The sequence below is a fragment of the Hyla sarda genome, chromosome 8 (genome assembly GCF_029499605.1).
Source record: "Hyla sarda isolate aHylSar1 chromosome 8, aHylSar1.hap1, whole genome shotgun sequence".
NCBI classification, from domain to species: domain Eukaryota; kingdom Metazoa; phylum Chordata; class Amphibia; order Anura; family Hylidae; genus Hyla; species Hyla sarda.
In genome coordinates this window covers 60,702,462-60,719,049 of record NC_079196.1, presented here as the reverse complement: position 1 = coordinate 60,719,049, position 16,588 = coordinate 60,702,462, and the positions used below count along the sequence as shown (strand labels likewise).

The 16,588-nt window shown below is 38.9% G+C and overlaps 1 protein-coding gene across 2 annotated transcripts in view; it reads right to left on the bottom strand.

Moving 5' to 3' along the window:
* The window catches only part of AGPS (alkylglycerone phosphate synthase), a 269,903-nt gene that overhangs the window by 197,889 nt on the left and 55,426 nt on the right, over nt 1-16,588 (bottom strand). The window contains exons 1-2 of one of the 2 annotated variants that reach the window (XM_056534694.1): nt 1,623-1,729; nt 774-863 (exon numbers count right to left, since the gene is read on the bottom strand). Coding sequence is in view for 1 of the 2 variants with exons in the window: in XM_056534693.1 (XP_056390668.1) it covers nt 774-863 (90 nt within the window). In the remaining variant the exon portion in view is untranslated. Of the gene's footprint in view, nt 1-773; nt 864-1,622; nt 1,730-16,588 lie in introns of those variants that run through there. The other variant, XM_056534693.1, reaches the window with a different exon arrangement.

Here is a 16,588-nt window from a genome sequence, read left to right as displayed (position 1 = left end):
TAAATATATTCAAAAGCTAAAGCCCTATACTTTACAATCATGCAAATACCAAAAAGAATAAATGCAATGAGTTTATAACATTATTGTGGTGAATGACAGCTCCTTTCATTATTCCTCTCCACCAAAATAGTCTCCCCCCCCCCGCCCCTTTAAGATGTTTTATTGTACGGCTCATGCTCTGTTTACACAAGGCTGCACCAACTGTGATGTGTTTTGGGATTGGCTGATCCCAGAATGGGGGGCGGCTCTGGCTGTCTAAAATGATTGATTGGTGGGTGTTCACTAGAGATACACAAACACTGCGATTGGCCAGAGTCATAGGTGACTCTTACTATGGATTTGCATACACCCGCCTGCACAGATTAACCATTTGAAGGTGTTGGTTTCAGGGAAGGAAGGCTTATTTGTACTGTGGCACCATCTACAGGCTCCAAAGGGAATTTTTGCTGGAAGTGAAGATGGCACTTAATACATTAGTAGCAGTACTTTTTGACGAATTGCTACATTTGGTAAACAAAATGGACCAGATAATGAACAGATATAAGAACCAATGGTCCCAGAAGAAATCAATCAATCAATTACCTTTAGTCTACAAAAGATGCTAAAGTCGCAAGACTTAGAGCAGCGTCTCCTGTACAGAGACAAAGATCCGAACCCTGCTCCCTCATGGAAAATTCCATCAAAGTTCATTTCTAAACTCCGCCTGACATTTGATGTAGTCAGATTGTCGACAGCACCTGTTACAGCAATGACAGATCTTTACTGCTCCTTACCTCTTGCCAGTGAATTCAGCTTGGCCCTTCTTGTTGAAAGTGAATTTGGAATCATTGTAACCCCAACCATTCCACTTCAGGAGCTCCTGTCTGCATGAGAGAAAAAGACACGCATGACATACAGGCTAAGTACACATGGACAGACATTTATCAAGCGATTTAGTTACATTTTTTTTTTACTAAAAATGTCGCACAAATGTCGCACCTGCGACTACGCGATTCTTCATGCGACATTTTGACTGGAAAGCGAGAAAAGCAAGTTTTCCAAAAATTAACTACGTAGTAATAATTTTAAAATGGACTACGGGTAGTCAGGTATTTATTAACTGTGGCAGTCGCAACTGCGCAAAAAACAAGGTTAAAAATTGACTAAATTTACTCCAGCTCAAACATGGAGCAGAAAAAGCTACTACCAAAATAAAAAATAAAAAATTGCTTACGTGAAAGAAAATTATCAACAGGCTGAAACCAGTTGATAAATAAGTCACACATAAGCAAAAAAAAGTAAAGGAAAAAGTACTAAAAAAAGGAATATATAAGCAAACATTGATAAATGTCCCTCATGGTCTCATACATGTTGGCGCCAATTGAAAAATATAGTCAAATAGGTCAATACCAAAAATTTGTTTTAGAAAATATACAGAAATCTATAAGACAATGTATGAGCACCACTATATATGCATTGTTTTAATAAGAATAAAAGGAATAGTCGTGTGTCAAACTTTACATCACACACACTATACTGTAATATATTAATATATATATATATATATATATATATATATATATATATTTATTGGAGTTGCCGCTGTCTATTCTTGGATTGTATATATTTATTTAGATAAATACCCAGAATCGCATTGAAAAGCAGTCTTCTATTGGGGCGGTCTTCTCAAAGAAAATTACCACTATGGATAATGTATGGAGGGCTTAAAATTTAGCACACAAAATCTGGTCTGGAAAAAGAGGGAACGGGTCTTTTACATACATACACACTATTGTATACATACATACATTAAATCAATGATTTCTTGTATAAAGTAATAATATTGACTATTACCTGCCCTTATAGAGGAAAATAAGACATATTAATAGAAAAGTAACTTTCGGGCAATTATAGACGATACGGTAATATTCTCTCTTATACATATACAATTATATTATATATATATATATATATATATATATATATATATATATATATATATACACACACACACACACACACACACACACACACTTACATACAGATTATAGGATTATAGACACACACAGCTCATACACTTTCTTTTGTCCAATAATTACAGTTCAGCAATTAGGACCAGTACTTAGTGATATTTTGGCATCTCCTTACTGAGCGCTGAAGCCTAAAGTAATAAAGAAGTAAATATTAATCATTCCAAAAGAGATTATTATTTTTACAATAATAATTACTAAACCCTATATTTTACAGGGATTCTCCAAGCCCCTTAAATGTATAAATGTTTAACGGATTAAAAAAAATAAAAAATAAAAACATTTTATATATATATATATATATATATATATATATATATATATATATAAACACCTTTTTCCTCCATCTGTTCTATTGAAGTAAATGAAGAAGAAAAGTTAACACAATCTCGTCAGAATATCTACGCTGGATTTATGGAGAGTTAAATATTTGTTGGGTTTGTTTTATTTTACAGCTGCTCCATTTCAGACAACCTCTTTGGAGTAGGTGTTGGCAGAGACCTTGCAAATGTATTAATTTATTATTTTTTTATTATTATTATTTATTTTTTTATTATATATTTTTATTATTATTATTTTTATTATATATTTTTATTCTTCCTATTATTATTAATAATAATAATAATAATGATTAAATAATAATTCTATTGGTGTTATTTTTATCATTACTATTTTTATTATGATTTTTTTATTATATATTTTTATTCTTCCTATTATTTTATTATATATTTTTATTCTTCCTATTATTATTAATAATAATAATGATTAAATAATAATTCTATTGGGGTTATTTTTATCATTACTATTTTTATTATTATGATTTTTTTATTATATATTTTTATTCTTCCTATTATTTTATTATATATTTTTATTCTTCCTATTATTAATAATAATAAATAATAATAATAATTCTATTTGTGTTATTTTTATTCTATTTATGCACTTCAAATCATTTGGGATTTCTCCACACGATGACATTACAGCTCATACAACCTCTGCGTTGCACAGAGCACTAATACAAGACCTATAGAAATCTATGCACCTATACTACACCTGTGCATACCTCCGATGTCATTCCAAACATGGCGGAGAAGATCTCTATGGGATGGCTACACTCAATAACCAGGAGCAAAAAGTTACTTGCATGTTTAAAGTTCCCATAATTCTCAATGTCAAGAATTAGGGCTCAAGGAATCAGTAGTCAAACTTTTTTTTTTTTTATTTATAAAAAATATTTTGTTTATTTTTTTAAATGTTTGATAATAATAATTGTTGGGCAGTTTCATTATTGCTGTCTCTACAAATATTACACATTATAAGCCAATTGTGGACACAAGGTGGCAGTATAAACGCATTCTGGACCCTCCTAAGACAGCTGGGGCCAGGTTTCCTATTCATGTCATGCTGCGCACATGTTGTGATGAAAGAACATTACATACCATGGAAATACTTCTACCCCTGTGCATCCTACACACTGAATCATTTTACTGCAACGGGAAATACGTTAAGAGTTATGGGATATACCCCACTACTGAATACATCTTTATACACATAACAAAACCACCATCATGGAACACAACAGTGTTTTCCAAACAGTGAGTCTCCAGCTGCTGAAAAACTACAACTCTCAGCATGCCCGGACAGCCAACGGCTGTCCGGGCATGCTGTGAGTTGTAGTTTTGCAACAGCTGGAAACACACCGTTTGGAAAACACTGCAATACAAAAAGGCTGCTATACACTTATATGACTGTGGAAGCTGTAAATAGAGATGAGCGAACTTACAGTAAATTCGATTCGTCACGAACTTCTCGGCTCGGCGGTTGAGGACTTATCCTGCGTAAATTAGTTCAGCCTTCAGGTGCTCCGGTGGGCTGGAAAAGGTGGATACAGTATTAGGAAAGAGTCTCCTAGGACTGTATCCACCTTTTCCAGCCCATCAGAGCACCTGAAGGCTGAACTAATTTACGCAGGATAAGTCATCAACCGCCGAGCCGAGAAGTTCGTGACGAATCGAATTTACTGTAAGTTCGCTCATCTCTAGCTGTAAACTAGAACTAGATGGCAAATTGTCTGAATGATGGAGGGCAGAGCCCGAAAAGACCCTTATGGAATTTTTCTTATTTATTTTTTGCTCATCACTGCTTTTTTATTTATTTATTTTTTTTAAATACACTTTTTCCTGTTTTATTTATTTATTTATTTTAGTTATTTGCCACTAATAAAATGCATGAGATTTTTTTTTTTTTTTAAATGCCCATTTTCCCATTAGCAGAGGAACATGTGTCAAAAAGTTTAAAATTAACAAAAGCTGCTACTTAGAAAAAAAAATGAAAATAAAAATGCTTGGAAAAACTAAAGAAATTTTAGGAGCATTTTACAAGCCGGGGGAAAAAAAATAAAAAAAAAAATAATAATAATAATTATAATAATAATAATAATAATAATAATAATAATAATATATATACACATATATATATATATATATATATATATATATATATATGAGGCAAGGGGGAAAAAATAATAATGGGGCAATAAATAAATATAAAGAAGCAATTTGATTGGTTGCTATGGGCAACTGCCCCACTCGCCCCCTGCACAGGTTTTAATTAATCTCCCCCAAAGTCCTTAGACCATGTCAAATTTAGACTAGGACATACTAAGGCTGGGTTCACACCACGATTTTGCAATACAGTTCCCATATACGTATTGAAAACCGCATGCATTGACTCTCTATTGAAAACTGTATGCCAAACGAAGGTTGTGTCCGTTTTGCATCTTGAACGGTTTTGTCCGTTTTTTTTCCCAAACCCAAAACCGTAGCCTACTATGGTTTTTGGTCCGGGTGAAAAACCTTATTGAAAGCGTATACAGTTTTTTGGTTTTTTTTAACATGGGAGTTAGAGAAGAGCGAACTTACAGTAAATTCGATTCGTCACAAACTTCTCGGCTCGGCAGTTGATGTCTTTTCCTGCATAAATTAGTTCAGCTTTCCGGTGCTCCCGTGGGCTGGAAAAGGTGGATACAGTCCTAGGAGACTCTTTCCTAGGAATGTATCCACCTTTTCCAGCCCACCGGAGCACCTGAAGGCTGAACTAATTTACGCAGGAAAAGTCATCAACTGCCGAGCCGAGAAGTTCGTGACGAATCAAATTTACTGTAAGTTCGCTCATCTCTAATGGGAGTCAATGTATGTGTGCACAGTTCCATCCAGTTTGCACCATATGGTTTTTGACTTTGCACAAGCGCAGTGAACAGTGAAAGATTTTTTCTTGGAACTTCAATCAAACAAGTGAAACTTTATTCATAATAGAGTAAAAAGATAAAAATGTATACAGTTTATTTCTTAAACAACAGATGCAACCAAACATCATTTTTCAAACCGTATACGGGTAAAAATTTGTACACACGTTTTGAGACAGTTTAGTCCGGTTTTGAGGAATCCGTTTTTTCATCAAAAACCTGATACGGGAACAGTATAGCAAAAACGTGGTGTGGACCCAGCCTAACAGTGCACCAGCTTTTTACCAAATAGCTTGAAAATCTGGCGCACCTATCGCCTGTAGAGACCATTTTTAAAGTTGTCTAACTTTTAAAAGACAAAGGGGGAAATTTGTCAAAACCTGTTCAGAGGAAAAGTTACAGATCGCTTCTTTTATTTTTCAAAGGCCTTTTCAAAAATGAAAGAAGTGATCTCATTGGTTGCTGTGGGAAACTCAGCAACTTTTCTTTTTGACAGGTTTTGATAAATCTCCTCCAAAATTTGTTGCATAGTCTGGGGCATGCAGTTGCATTTAAAGGAGTTATCCAGGAAAAAAACTTCTATATAGCTATATATATGTCAACTGGCTCCAGAAAGTTAAACAGATTTGTAAATGACTTCTATTAAAAAATATTAATCCTTTCAGTACTTATGAGCTGCTGAAGTTGAGTTGTTCTTTTCTATCTAAGTTCTCTCTGATGACACGTGTCTCGGGAACCGCCCAGTTTAGAAGCAAATCCCTATAGCAAACCTCTTTTACTCTGTGCAGTTCCAGAGACAAGCAGAGATGTCAGCAGAGAGCACTATGGTCAGACAGAAAAGAACAACTCAACTTCAGCAGCTGATAATTATTGAAAGGATTAAGATTTTTTAATAGAAGTAATTTACAAATCTGTTTAACTCATAAAAAATAAAAAAAAAGTTTTTTCCTGGAATACCCGTTTAAGCTCCTAGTCTGCTGCAACATTATGTTGCAGCAGAGTCCCATTTTTTCAATGGGATTCTGCTGCATTGTGCACATGGCAGAATTTTAGCACGGAAACATCTGGCAAAGAAACCCAAACTCCGGCCTCCGCAGGAAGAATTGACAATTCGATTCTTTTGGTGTAACCCACTCGGAAATGCATTCCCATCTATGAAAATGGAGCGCTTCCGAGCGGTGATGACTGAAGATGGAAATATTCTGGCAGGATATTCCTGTAAAAATGATACCATTTGAACATAGTCTAAATCTCCTGGAAACGTTGCCAGAAGTCCCATAGACTTGCCGCCGAACCAACATCGGAGTTATGCTTTAAAAGGATTAAAAAGAAACGTATGGCGGTGGGTTATAATGAAGACTACCTATATCGCTCACACTGTGGAATATCATTCCCAAGGTTATTCTCCGCAATTATATTTAAGACTCTGTGCACATGAAGAATTTCAACACATATTCCGTGTCACGTCCCATTGTTTTCAACAGAAATATGTGCCACAGTGAACGACCGCATCCTCTAGTGCTGCATGATCCAAGCAGGAAATCTATCGGATAGCTTGGACATGAATTAGCCACAGTAAATGATGCTCGTAATAATAACATGGTTAATAATAATAAAAATAATTATGTTACTTTTACTATTATTTTATTAAAACTATTTTATCATTATTATCATTTATAATAATATTCTTATCCGCATCCAAATCGATGGCAAAAATCCACCTCTATATACAGTAATATTACTTATTATTATTATTATTATTAATTCTAATCTGCATCAATAATATTACTTTTATTATTAATTTTATATTAGTATTATTATAATACTTGCATTATTATTATTGTTCTTATATTTTTATTATTATTTAATAATGATGATGATAATAATAATAAATAATAATAACAATAATAATAATTTAATACTCATAAATAATAATGAACTAATCCACATCCAAATCCGTGGCAATAATCCACCCCAATGTACAGTTATAGACGTGGCAGAAATCCAAGGCTATGCACCATGGGAACACAGCTGTGCACTTTATACTTGTACTGTATGATACTAGTTCTATATATATTAGCTTTACCACCACTTGGCCCATTTACACCCAGTAATTATCGCTACAATAGGTCATTTCATGCAAAATGTGTGCGTGCAGGTCTGAGGTGTGCTGGGTACTATAACTCCCATCATACTAAGGCTGCATTCACACCACGTTTTTGCAATACAGTTCCCATATACGTTTTCAATGTGAAAACCGCACGGAACAGTATTGGAAAACGTATGCATTGACTCGCCATTGAAAACCGTACACCAAACGATGCATCAGGTTGTGTCCGTTTTGCATCCTGTACGGTTTTGTCAGTTTTTTTTCCCGTACCCAAAACTGTAGTCTACCACGGTTTATGGTCCGGGTGAAAAACTGTATTAAACCGTATACGTTTTGTTTTTTTTAACATGGGAGTCAATGGGAACCGTACAGAACCGTATGTTCCATCCGGTTTTCACCATACGTATTTTGACTTTGCACAGTTTTTTTCCCTTGGAATTTCAATCAAACAAGTGAAACTTTATTCAAAATGGGGTGCAAAGTTAAAAACGTATACCATATTTTTCGCCGTATAAGACGCACTTTTTCTTCCCCAAAACTGGGGACACCTATTGGGTCGGTCCCTGCGGCCATCAACGGCCGGGACCCGCGGCTAATACAGGACATCACCGATCGCCTTAACACTTCAGACGCGGCGATCAAAGCTGACTGCCGCGTCTGAAGCAAAAGTAACACTAACCCGGCTGCTCAGTCGGGCTGTTCGTGACTGCCGCGGTGAAATTGCGGCGTCCCGAACAGCTTACAGGACACCGGGAGGGACCTTACCTGCCTCCTCTGTGTCTGCTCCGTGCCGGGATCATGGCATGGCGGCGCTCTCCTTCGACGTCATCACGTCGTCGCGCACGCCGTCCCGTCATCCAATAGGAGCGGCGTGCGTAGCGACGTGATGGCGGCGACGTGATGACGGCGACGGAGAGCGTGGATCCCGGGGAAGAAGACGTCCGGAGCGTCGGGGACTCGGCGACAGCAATGAAGCCACATCCAGGGCAGCGGTGACGGGTCCGGAGCGGCGGGGACACGTGAGTACTACCTCCTATCCAGTGGTCTTCAACCTGCGGACCTCCAGATGTTGCAAAACTACAAATCCCAGCATGCCCGGACAGCCAACGGCTGTCCTGGCATGCTGGGAGTTGTAGTTTTGCAACATCTGGAGGTCCGCAGGTTGAAGACCACTGTTGGGTTCAGAATCTTTTTTTTCTAGATTTTGCACCTTTAAAATTGGGTGCGTCCTATAGGCGAAAAATACGGTACTTCTTTTCTTAAAAAACAGATTCATCCGGACATAATTTTTCAAACCGTATACGTTTTTTTAACTGGTTTTGAGGAATCCATTTTTCATCAAAAACCTGATACGGGAACTGTATTGCAAAAACGTGGTGTGAATGCACCCTAAGGTGGGAGATGTAGCAATAACGCTTACATGTTGCTTTCGTTGCGCTAACATCCTTCCTTTAGATCACACGTAAAAGTAACATGATATTTAAAAAAAAAAACACTAAAGCGTGACCGCTGCATCCCCAGCTTGTGACCGGCAAGAACACTGAGGTCTTTGATTGCTGCCACTTGAGGTCTATTATTAGGAATGGAGACGCTGCCAGAGCTCAGATCTCAGAGGCATGGCGAGCGGAGGAGTAAGGTCATACAAGGTACTGCACCTCGGTATGACCCGGGCTCCACCAGCCGGCTGCACGCACACCATTGGATCACACACGCCCATTACATGTTCCACGCGTTTTATAGACAGACTGCAATAATTGCGCCTTAGGGTTTATTACCAGTCATTTCTACAGGAGTCGGCCATAATCATTCATACAACAGCTTCCCCCCCCCCCCCCCCCCCCCCCCCCCAGTTTTCACATGCAAATGACTAGGGTCTCAATGGTTAACAAAATAAACACTTTCTGTGACTGGACACTAGGTGGCAGTATTACTCCATTGCAGATTCTCCCAGGGCTGCACAATTATTTTTCGGCTGAACCCACCCCACAGTCTCCTTATTGTTCAATCACACTACACAGAGGGTTCAGAGAAAAAGGAGGCACCCGCTCCAAACGACAATGCTCTCCATTACTGGGGACTGCGAGCGTTGTTTATACGCGGAGCCATAAAGGCCATTTGTATTGTGCGGATCGGTAAAATGTTTATTAAAGCAACACAGGATTTACTAAGTAAATAACATTTTTATTCATACATGGATTTTACTCATCCGCACAAATGGCCCTCTATTGTGACAATATACAGCAGTCACATTGTGTTTTAGGTCTGCTGGACCCACATCTATCAATAGTATTTAGTCTAGGACAGTGGTCTTTAAACTGTGAACCTCCAGCTGTTGCAAAACTACAACTTCCAGCATGCCCGGACAGCCAACGGCTGTCCGGGCATGCTGAGAGTTGTAGTTTTGCAACAGCTGGAGGACCACAGTTTTGGAGAACAATGATCTAGAAGAACATGGTGACGTGTCATAAGCAACCACACAGGGAGGGTCTCAGCTGTCCAAAAACTACAACTCCCAGCATGCCCAGACAGCCGTAGGGAGGGTCTCTGCTGTTCCAAAACTACAACTCCCAGCATGCCCAGACAGCCGTAGGGAGGGTCTCTGCTGTTCCAAAACTACAACTCCCAGCATGCCCAGACAGCCGTAGGGAGGGTCTCTGCTGTTCCAAAACTACAACTCCCAGCATGCACAGACAGCCGTAGGGAAGGTCTCTGCTGTTGCAAAACCAACTCCCAGCATGCCTGGAAAGCCAATGGCTGTCGGGGGATGCATGGAGTTGTAGTTTTGCAACAGCTGGAGGACCACAGTTTTGGAGAACACTAATCTAGAAGAACATTGTGACATGTGTCATAAGCAACCACAGAGGGAGGGTCTCCGCTGTTGAAAAACTACAACTCCCAGCATGCCCAGACAGCCATAGGGAGGGTCTCTGCTGTTGCAAAACTACAACTCCCAGCATGCCTGGAAAGCCATTGGCTGTCGGGGGATGCATGGAGTTGTAGTTTTGCAACATCTGGAGGCAACCAGTTTGGAAACCACTAGTCTAGGATAACATGGTGGAATGTGTCATTTGCAACCATGCAGGGTTCTCAGCTGTTGCAAAACTACAACTCCCAGCATACCCAGACAACCAGTGGCTGCCCGGGCATGCTTGGAATTGTCGTTTTGCCACAGCTGGAGGTCCACAGTTTGAAGACCACTGGTCTAGAATAACATGGGACACAATGAATGTCATTGTCCTGTTATGTCCTGTTTACTTCAGATGCCAACGTGTAAATACAGTGTAGATTTGTTTATTTATTTTTATTTTTTCAGCTCAACCCAAAAATATGGCCCCTTGGGCCCAAAAAAATAAATAAATAAATAAATAAAAACACATTGTACAACCCTCCCCTATCTATGGTTGTGTCTTTCACTGTATGGAACAGAGAAGGATGTTGAGATGTATTCGCTGTATACATTATAGGAATACAGTTCCCTCCTTCTTTACCTTAGTCATTTCTATTATTACAATACAGCAGAATTTTCACAAGTAAATTCAGTGTGGATTCCACTTACAGAATCCTTCCATTGCTTTCAATGGGAGACTGCCGCTCAGTTCACATGAGTTCTGCCTAAAGAATGAACTTGGTCATTCTAAAAGGGGTACTCTGGTGGAAAAAAAATATATTAAAAATCAACTGGTGCCAGAAAGTTAAACAGATTTGTAAATTACTTCTATTAAAAAATCTTAATCCTTCCAGTATTTATCAGCTGGTGCATGTTCCAGAGGAAGTTCTTTTCTTTTTGGATTTCACTGACCACAGTGCTCTCTGCTGACATCTCTGTCCCTTTTAGGAACTGTCCAGCGTAGGATCAAATCCCCATAGCAATCCTCTCCTGCTCCGGACAGTTCCTAAAATGGACAGAGGTGTCAGCAGAGAGCACTCGGAAAGAAAAAAGGGGAAATGGGTGGAGCGCTTCTGCTGGTAAAGACGGGACTCAAAACGCCACGGTAGCACAGGAAGTTTTTGTAATACGAGATTTTGGACAACTCGTTTCGGCACTGGCACGCGTCAGGACCACAAACAATCAAGTTGGAGCATCCTGGTGGGTGTTGCTGTGCGTTGGTAGCACTTCACTTTAAAAATCTTAATCCTTCCAGTACTTATTAGCTGCTGTATGCGCCAGAGGAAGGTCTTTTCTTTTTGCATTTATTTTCTGTCTGACCACAGTGCTCTCTGCTGACACCTATGTCCGTGTAAGGAACTGTCCAGAGCAGGAGCAAATCCCCCTGTGGTCAGGCGGAAAAGAAATTCAAAAAGAAAAGAACTTCCTCTGTAGTATACAGCAGCTGATAAGTAATGGAAGGATTAATAAGATTTTTAAATAGAAGTAATTTACAAATCTGTTTAAAGGAGATATCCAGTGGTGAAAAACTTGTTCCCTATCCTAAGGATAGGGGATACGTTTCAGATTGCGGGGGGGGGGGGGGGTTATCCGACAGCTGTGGCCCCCCGCGATCTCTCTGTACGGGACCCCGGCTCGCTGGCCAGAGCGCGCGTGTTGATCCCCGCACAAAGTGGCGGCTGACACGTCCCCACAATGCAACTCTATGGCAGAGTCAGAGCGCTGCCTTTGGCAATCTTTGGCACTGCCATAGCGATGTATTGAGGGGGCGTGTCAGCCGCCGCTTCGTGCGGGGATCAACACGTGCGCTCTGGCCAGCGAGCCGGGGTCCCGTACAGAGAGATCGCCCCAGCAGTTGGACCCCCCGTGATCTGAAACTTATACCCTATCCTTAGGATAGGGGATCCATTTTTCACCACTGGACTACACCTTTGGCACTTTCTGGCGCCATTTGATAAAAAAATAAATAAATAAATAAATTTTAAAAAATTGTTTTCTACCAGAGTACGCCTTTAAGGCAGAATTCATCAATCGATGGGACTGTTTTCTGAGGCTTTCTGAGCGCCAATTTCGAATAGCGCAGATCCACTAAGGAAATTAGTGGAACTTCCTCAGTGTGAACATTCCTCTAACAATGATAACTTGGCCCTCAGTTCAGCGCGCACATCCCTCTGTTTCAAGCCAGAGTTCTGTAACCTACAATGTCTGAATTGTGTCACTAGCGCCACCAATTGTCTGCTTTGGGAACTGGAGTTGGACCTAGTGCACAGGACACTTCATCTACTGAGATAAACTAAAGGATCCTGCGATATCTGGAATTATCCCAGACATTACATACGTGTACATTACATATCCCAGACATTACATACGTGTACATTACATACGTGTACATTACATATCCCAGACATTACATACGTGTACATTACATATCCCAGACATTACATACGTGTACATTACATATCCCAGACATTACATACGTGTACATTACATATCCCAGACATTACATACATGTACATTACATACGTGTACATTACATATCCCAGACATTATATACGTGTACATTACATATCCCAGACATTATAAACGTGTACATTACATATCCCAGACATTACATACGTGTACATTACATATCCCAGACATTACATACATGTACATTACATACGTGTACATTACATATCCCAGACATTATATACGTGTACATTACATATCCCAGACATTATAAACGTGTACATTACATATCCCAGACATTATATACGTGTACATTACATATCCCAGACATTATATACGTGTACATTACATATCCCAGACATTACATACGTGTACATTACATATCCCAGACATTACATATGTGTACATTACATATCCCAGACATTACATACGTGTACATTACATACCCCAGAAATAATATACGTGTACATTACATACCCCAGACATTACATACGTGTACATTACATATCCCAGACATTATATACGTGTACATTACATATCCCAGACATTATATACGTGTACATTACATATCCCAGACATTATATACGTGTACATTACATATCCCAGACATTACATATCCCAGACATTACATATCCCAGACATTATATATGTGTACATTACATATCCCAGACATTATATACGTGTACATTACATATCCCAGACATTATATACGTGTACATTACATATCCCAGACATTACATACGTGTACATTACATATCCCAGACATTACATACGTGTACATTACATATTCCAGACATTACATACGTGTACATTACATATCCCAGACATTACATACGTGTACATTACATACCCCAGACATTACATATGTGTACATTAGATATAGCAGTCATTATATACGTGTAAATTACATATCCCAGACATTACATACATGTACATTACATACATGTACATTACATATCCCAGACATTACATACGTGTACATTACATATCCCAGACATTACATACGTGTACATTACATACATGTACATTACATATCCCAGACATTACATACGTGTACATTACATATCCCAGACATTACATACCCCAGACATTACATACGTGTACATTATATACCCCAGACATTACATACGTGTACATTACATATCCCAGACATTACATACGTGTAAATTACATATCCCAGATGTAACATAAAATTAGGTACTATACACCCTGGGTAGTTTCTGAGTAGGATATTTTGTTACACCCTGTTACAGGGATTTTATGGGACTTTTTTTTTTTTTTACTGCCTAGTAAACACTGTATAAGCAGGCGCTGCGGCTCTGACAAACTGCTGATCAGTGGGGTGATGACTATCAGACCCCCACTGATCAGATACCGATGCCCTATCTTAAGGCTAGGCCATCAATGAAAGGATCCCAAAAAACCCTTTTAGAAGGAGAGGCTGTACAGCGGTCTCCAAACTGCCCGGGCATGCTGGGAGTTGCAGTTTTTTTCTAAATCTGGAGGTCTTTAGTTTGGAGACCAAAGTCGTACATGACTCAAAGGGATCCAGTGTTCTATTTTTATACTAGGACGTCACTTGGGCATTAAACACAAATCTGCTGCTCGGTCTAATTCCTGAATGGCATATGCAGGTGAAACTTCAAAAAATTGAGTATCGGGCAAAAGTTCATTTCTTTCAGTAATGCAACTTAAAAAGATGAAACTAATATATGAGACTCATTACATGCAAAGCAAAATAGTTCAAGCCGTGATTTGTCATAATTGTGAAAACCCCAAATCCCCAATATATGATATGATTTGGGGAGCCATGTCATCTGCTGTGTCGGTCCACTGTGCTTCATTAAAGGGGTATTCCAGGGAAAAACTTTTTTTATATATATATATATATATATATATATATATATATATATATATGTGTGTAATCTATATATCTATCAACTGGCTCCAGAAAGTTAAACAGATTTGTAAATGACTTCTATTAAAAAAAATCTTAATCCTTTCAATAATTATCTGCTGCTGAAGTTGAGTTGTTGTTTTGTGTCTGGCAACAGTGCTCTCTGCTGACATCTCTGCTTGTCTCGGGAACAGCACAGAGCAGAAGAGGTTTGCTATGGAGATTTGCTTCTAAACTGGGCGTTTCCCGAGACACGTGTCATCAGAGAGCACTTAGACAGTAAAGAACAACTCAACTTCATCAGCTCATAAGTACTGAAAGGATTAAGATTTTTTAATAGAAGTAATTTACAAATCTGTTTAACTTTCTGGAGCCAGTTGATATATATATATATATGTATATATAGAGATAGATATATAGAGATATATATATATATATATATATATATATATATATATATATGTATAAAAAAAAAAAAAGTTTTTTCCTGGATAACCCCTTTAAGTACAGAATCAACGCATCCGTCTACCAGGAGATTTTGGAGCACTTCATGCTTCCTTCCGCAGACGAGTTGCATTACTGAAATAAATGAACTTTTGCACGATATTCTAATTTTTCGAGTTTCACCTGTACTGTGTATTATTAGTGCTCACTGATACACAGAGGGGGAGATTTATCAAAACCCGTGCAGAGGAAAAGATCTTTCATGAAAGAAGCGATCCGATTGGTTGCTATGGTCAATTCAGCAACTTTTCCTCTTGACAGGTTTGGATAAATCTCTGCCAGAAACCACAAAAACTGATTATTCCAAATTTAAAATAACGTGCCAAAATATGGCCCAATATTTTAGCGCGTAAAGGGCTGAAAACGGACAACAGGTAACTTTTATAGCCGTAAATGTTGCAGCCATATATTTCTTATGTGTGGGGCGTGTTTACCATTAAGCTTAATAGGATCCACTGGTTAAAAAAAATTTAATAAAAATACTAATAATAATTTTTTTTTTTTGGGGGGGGGGGGGGGGGGGGGGGGTTGAGTATAAAAAAAAAAGTTGTAGTTTTGAAACAGCTGGAGGAACCCTGGTTGGGAAACACTGGATTAAACAGTAGAAGGTACATTACACTATGACAACCTGTATCTTGAACACACACTTCCCACATTCTGTTCCATTGGCGGCTGCTACTATTGGCCGCAGGAATTAGGCTACAAGATCAGATGAGGACAATATTAGAATTTAAAGAACTTTATCAAGATATTACAGAACATATGTATATAAGAAATGACACATCTAGTTAGAGGACTCTCGGCTGAAAATAAAATGGTCACAGTCACAGATCATCAGGTGGAAGCAGAACTGGTGCAGACTGCCCTAGCGAGCCAGACAAATGGTGGCCACACCACGTGGTTGAGGGCAGGCTGCCTGTGTCATTGTAAGGAGACTAGATGACGGGACTCCACCTATATAATAGCTCTCGATAGGCTTCCTCTCTGCCTTAATAGGTATACAGGTTGTGATGTACATGTCCTGTCCCATCATCCAGCACTCTATATAACAGTCTATGTAATACCCCAGTGTCATCTAAGGTGTTCCCACACTGTTCTGCCTCTATAATGCTATGTAATTATTATCTACCGTAAGACAGCTTTTATAGTGTAATTTAGGAAATTTAAGCAAGAACTCTTTGTTTGATTTCTGTTGCGCCTGACCGGCAGAAAAAAAAAAAGATAGTCTGCTCCAATACTCTATCCCAGTGATTCCCAATAAGGGTACGTTCACACTGTGGAATTACGCGCAGTGAACATTAACATCCGTGTGAATGGGTCTTCCGCAACACCCGTTCACACTGAGGATTTTCAGCGGCAGACAATTCCGCCGCTAAAATTGATCCGTGCAAAGAACGAACAGGTTCGTTCTTTGTGCAGAAGTCCGTGAGCCCTGTATTGCCATCAATGGTGACGGCACAGGGCAGCATGGTTCTACCGCCTCCGCCAG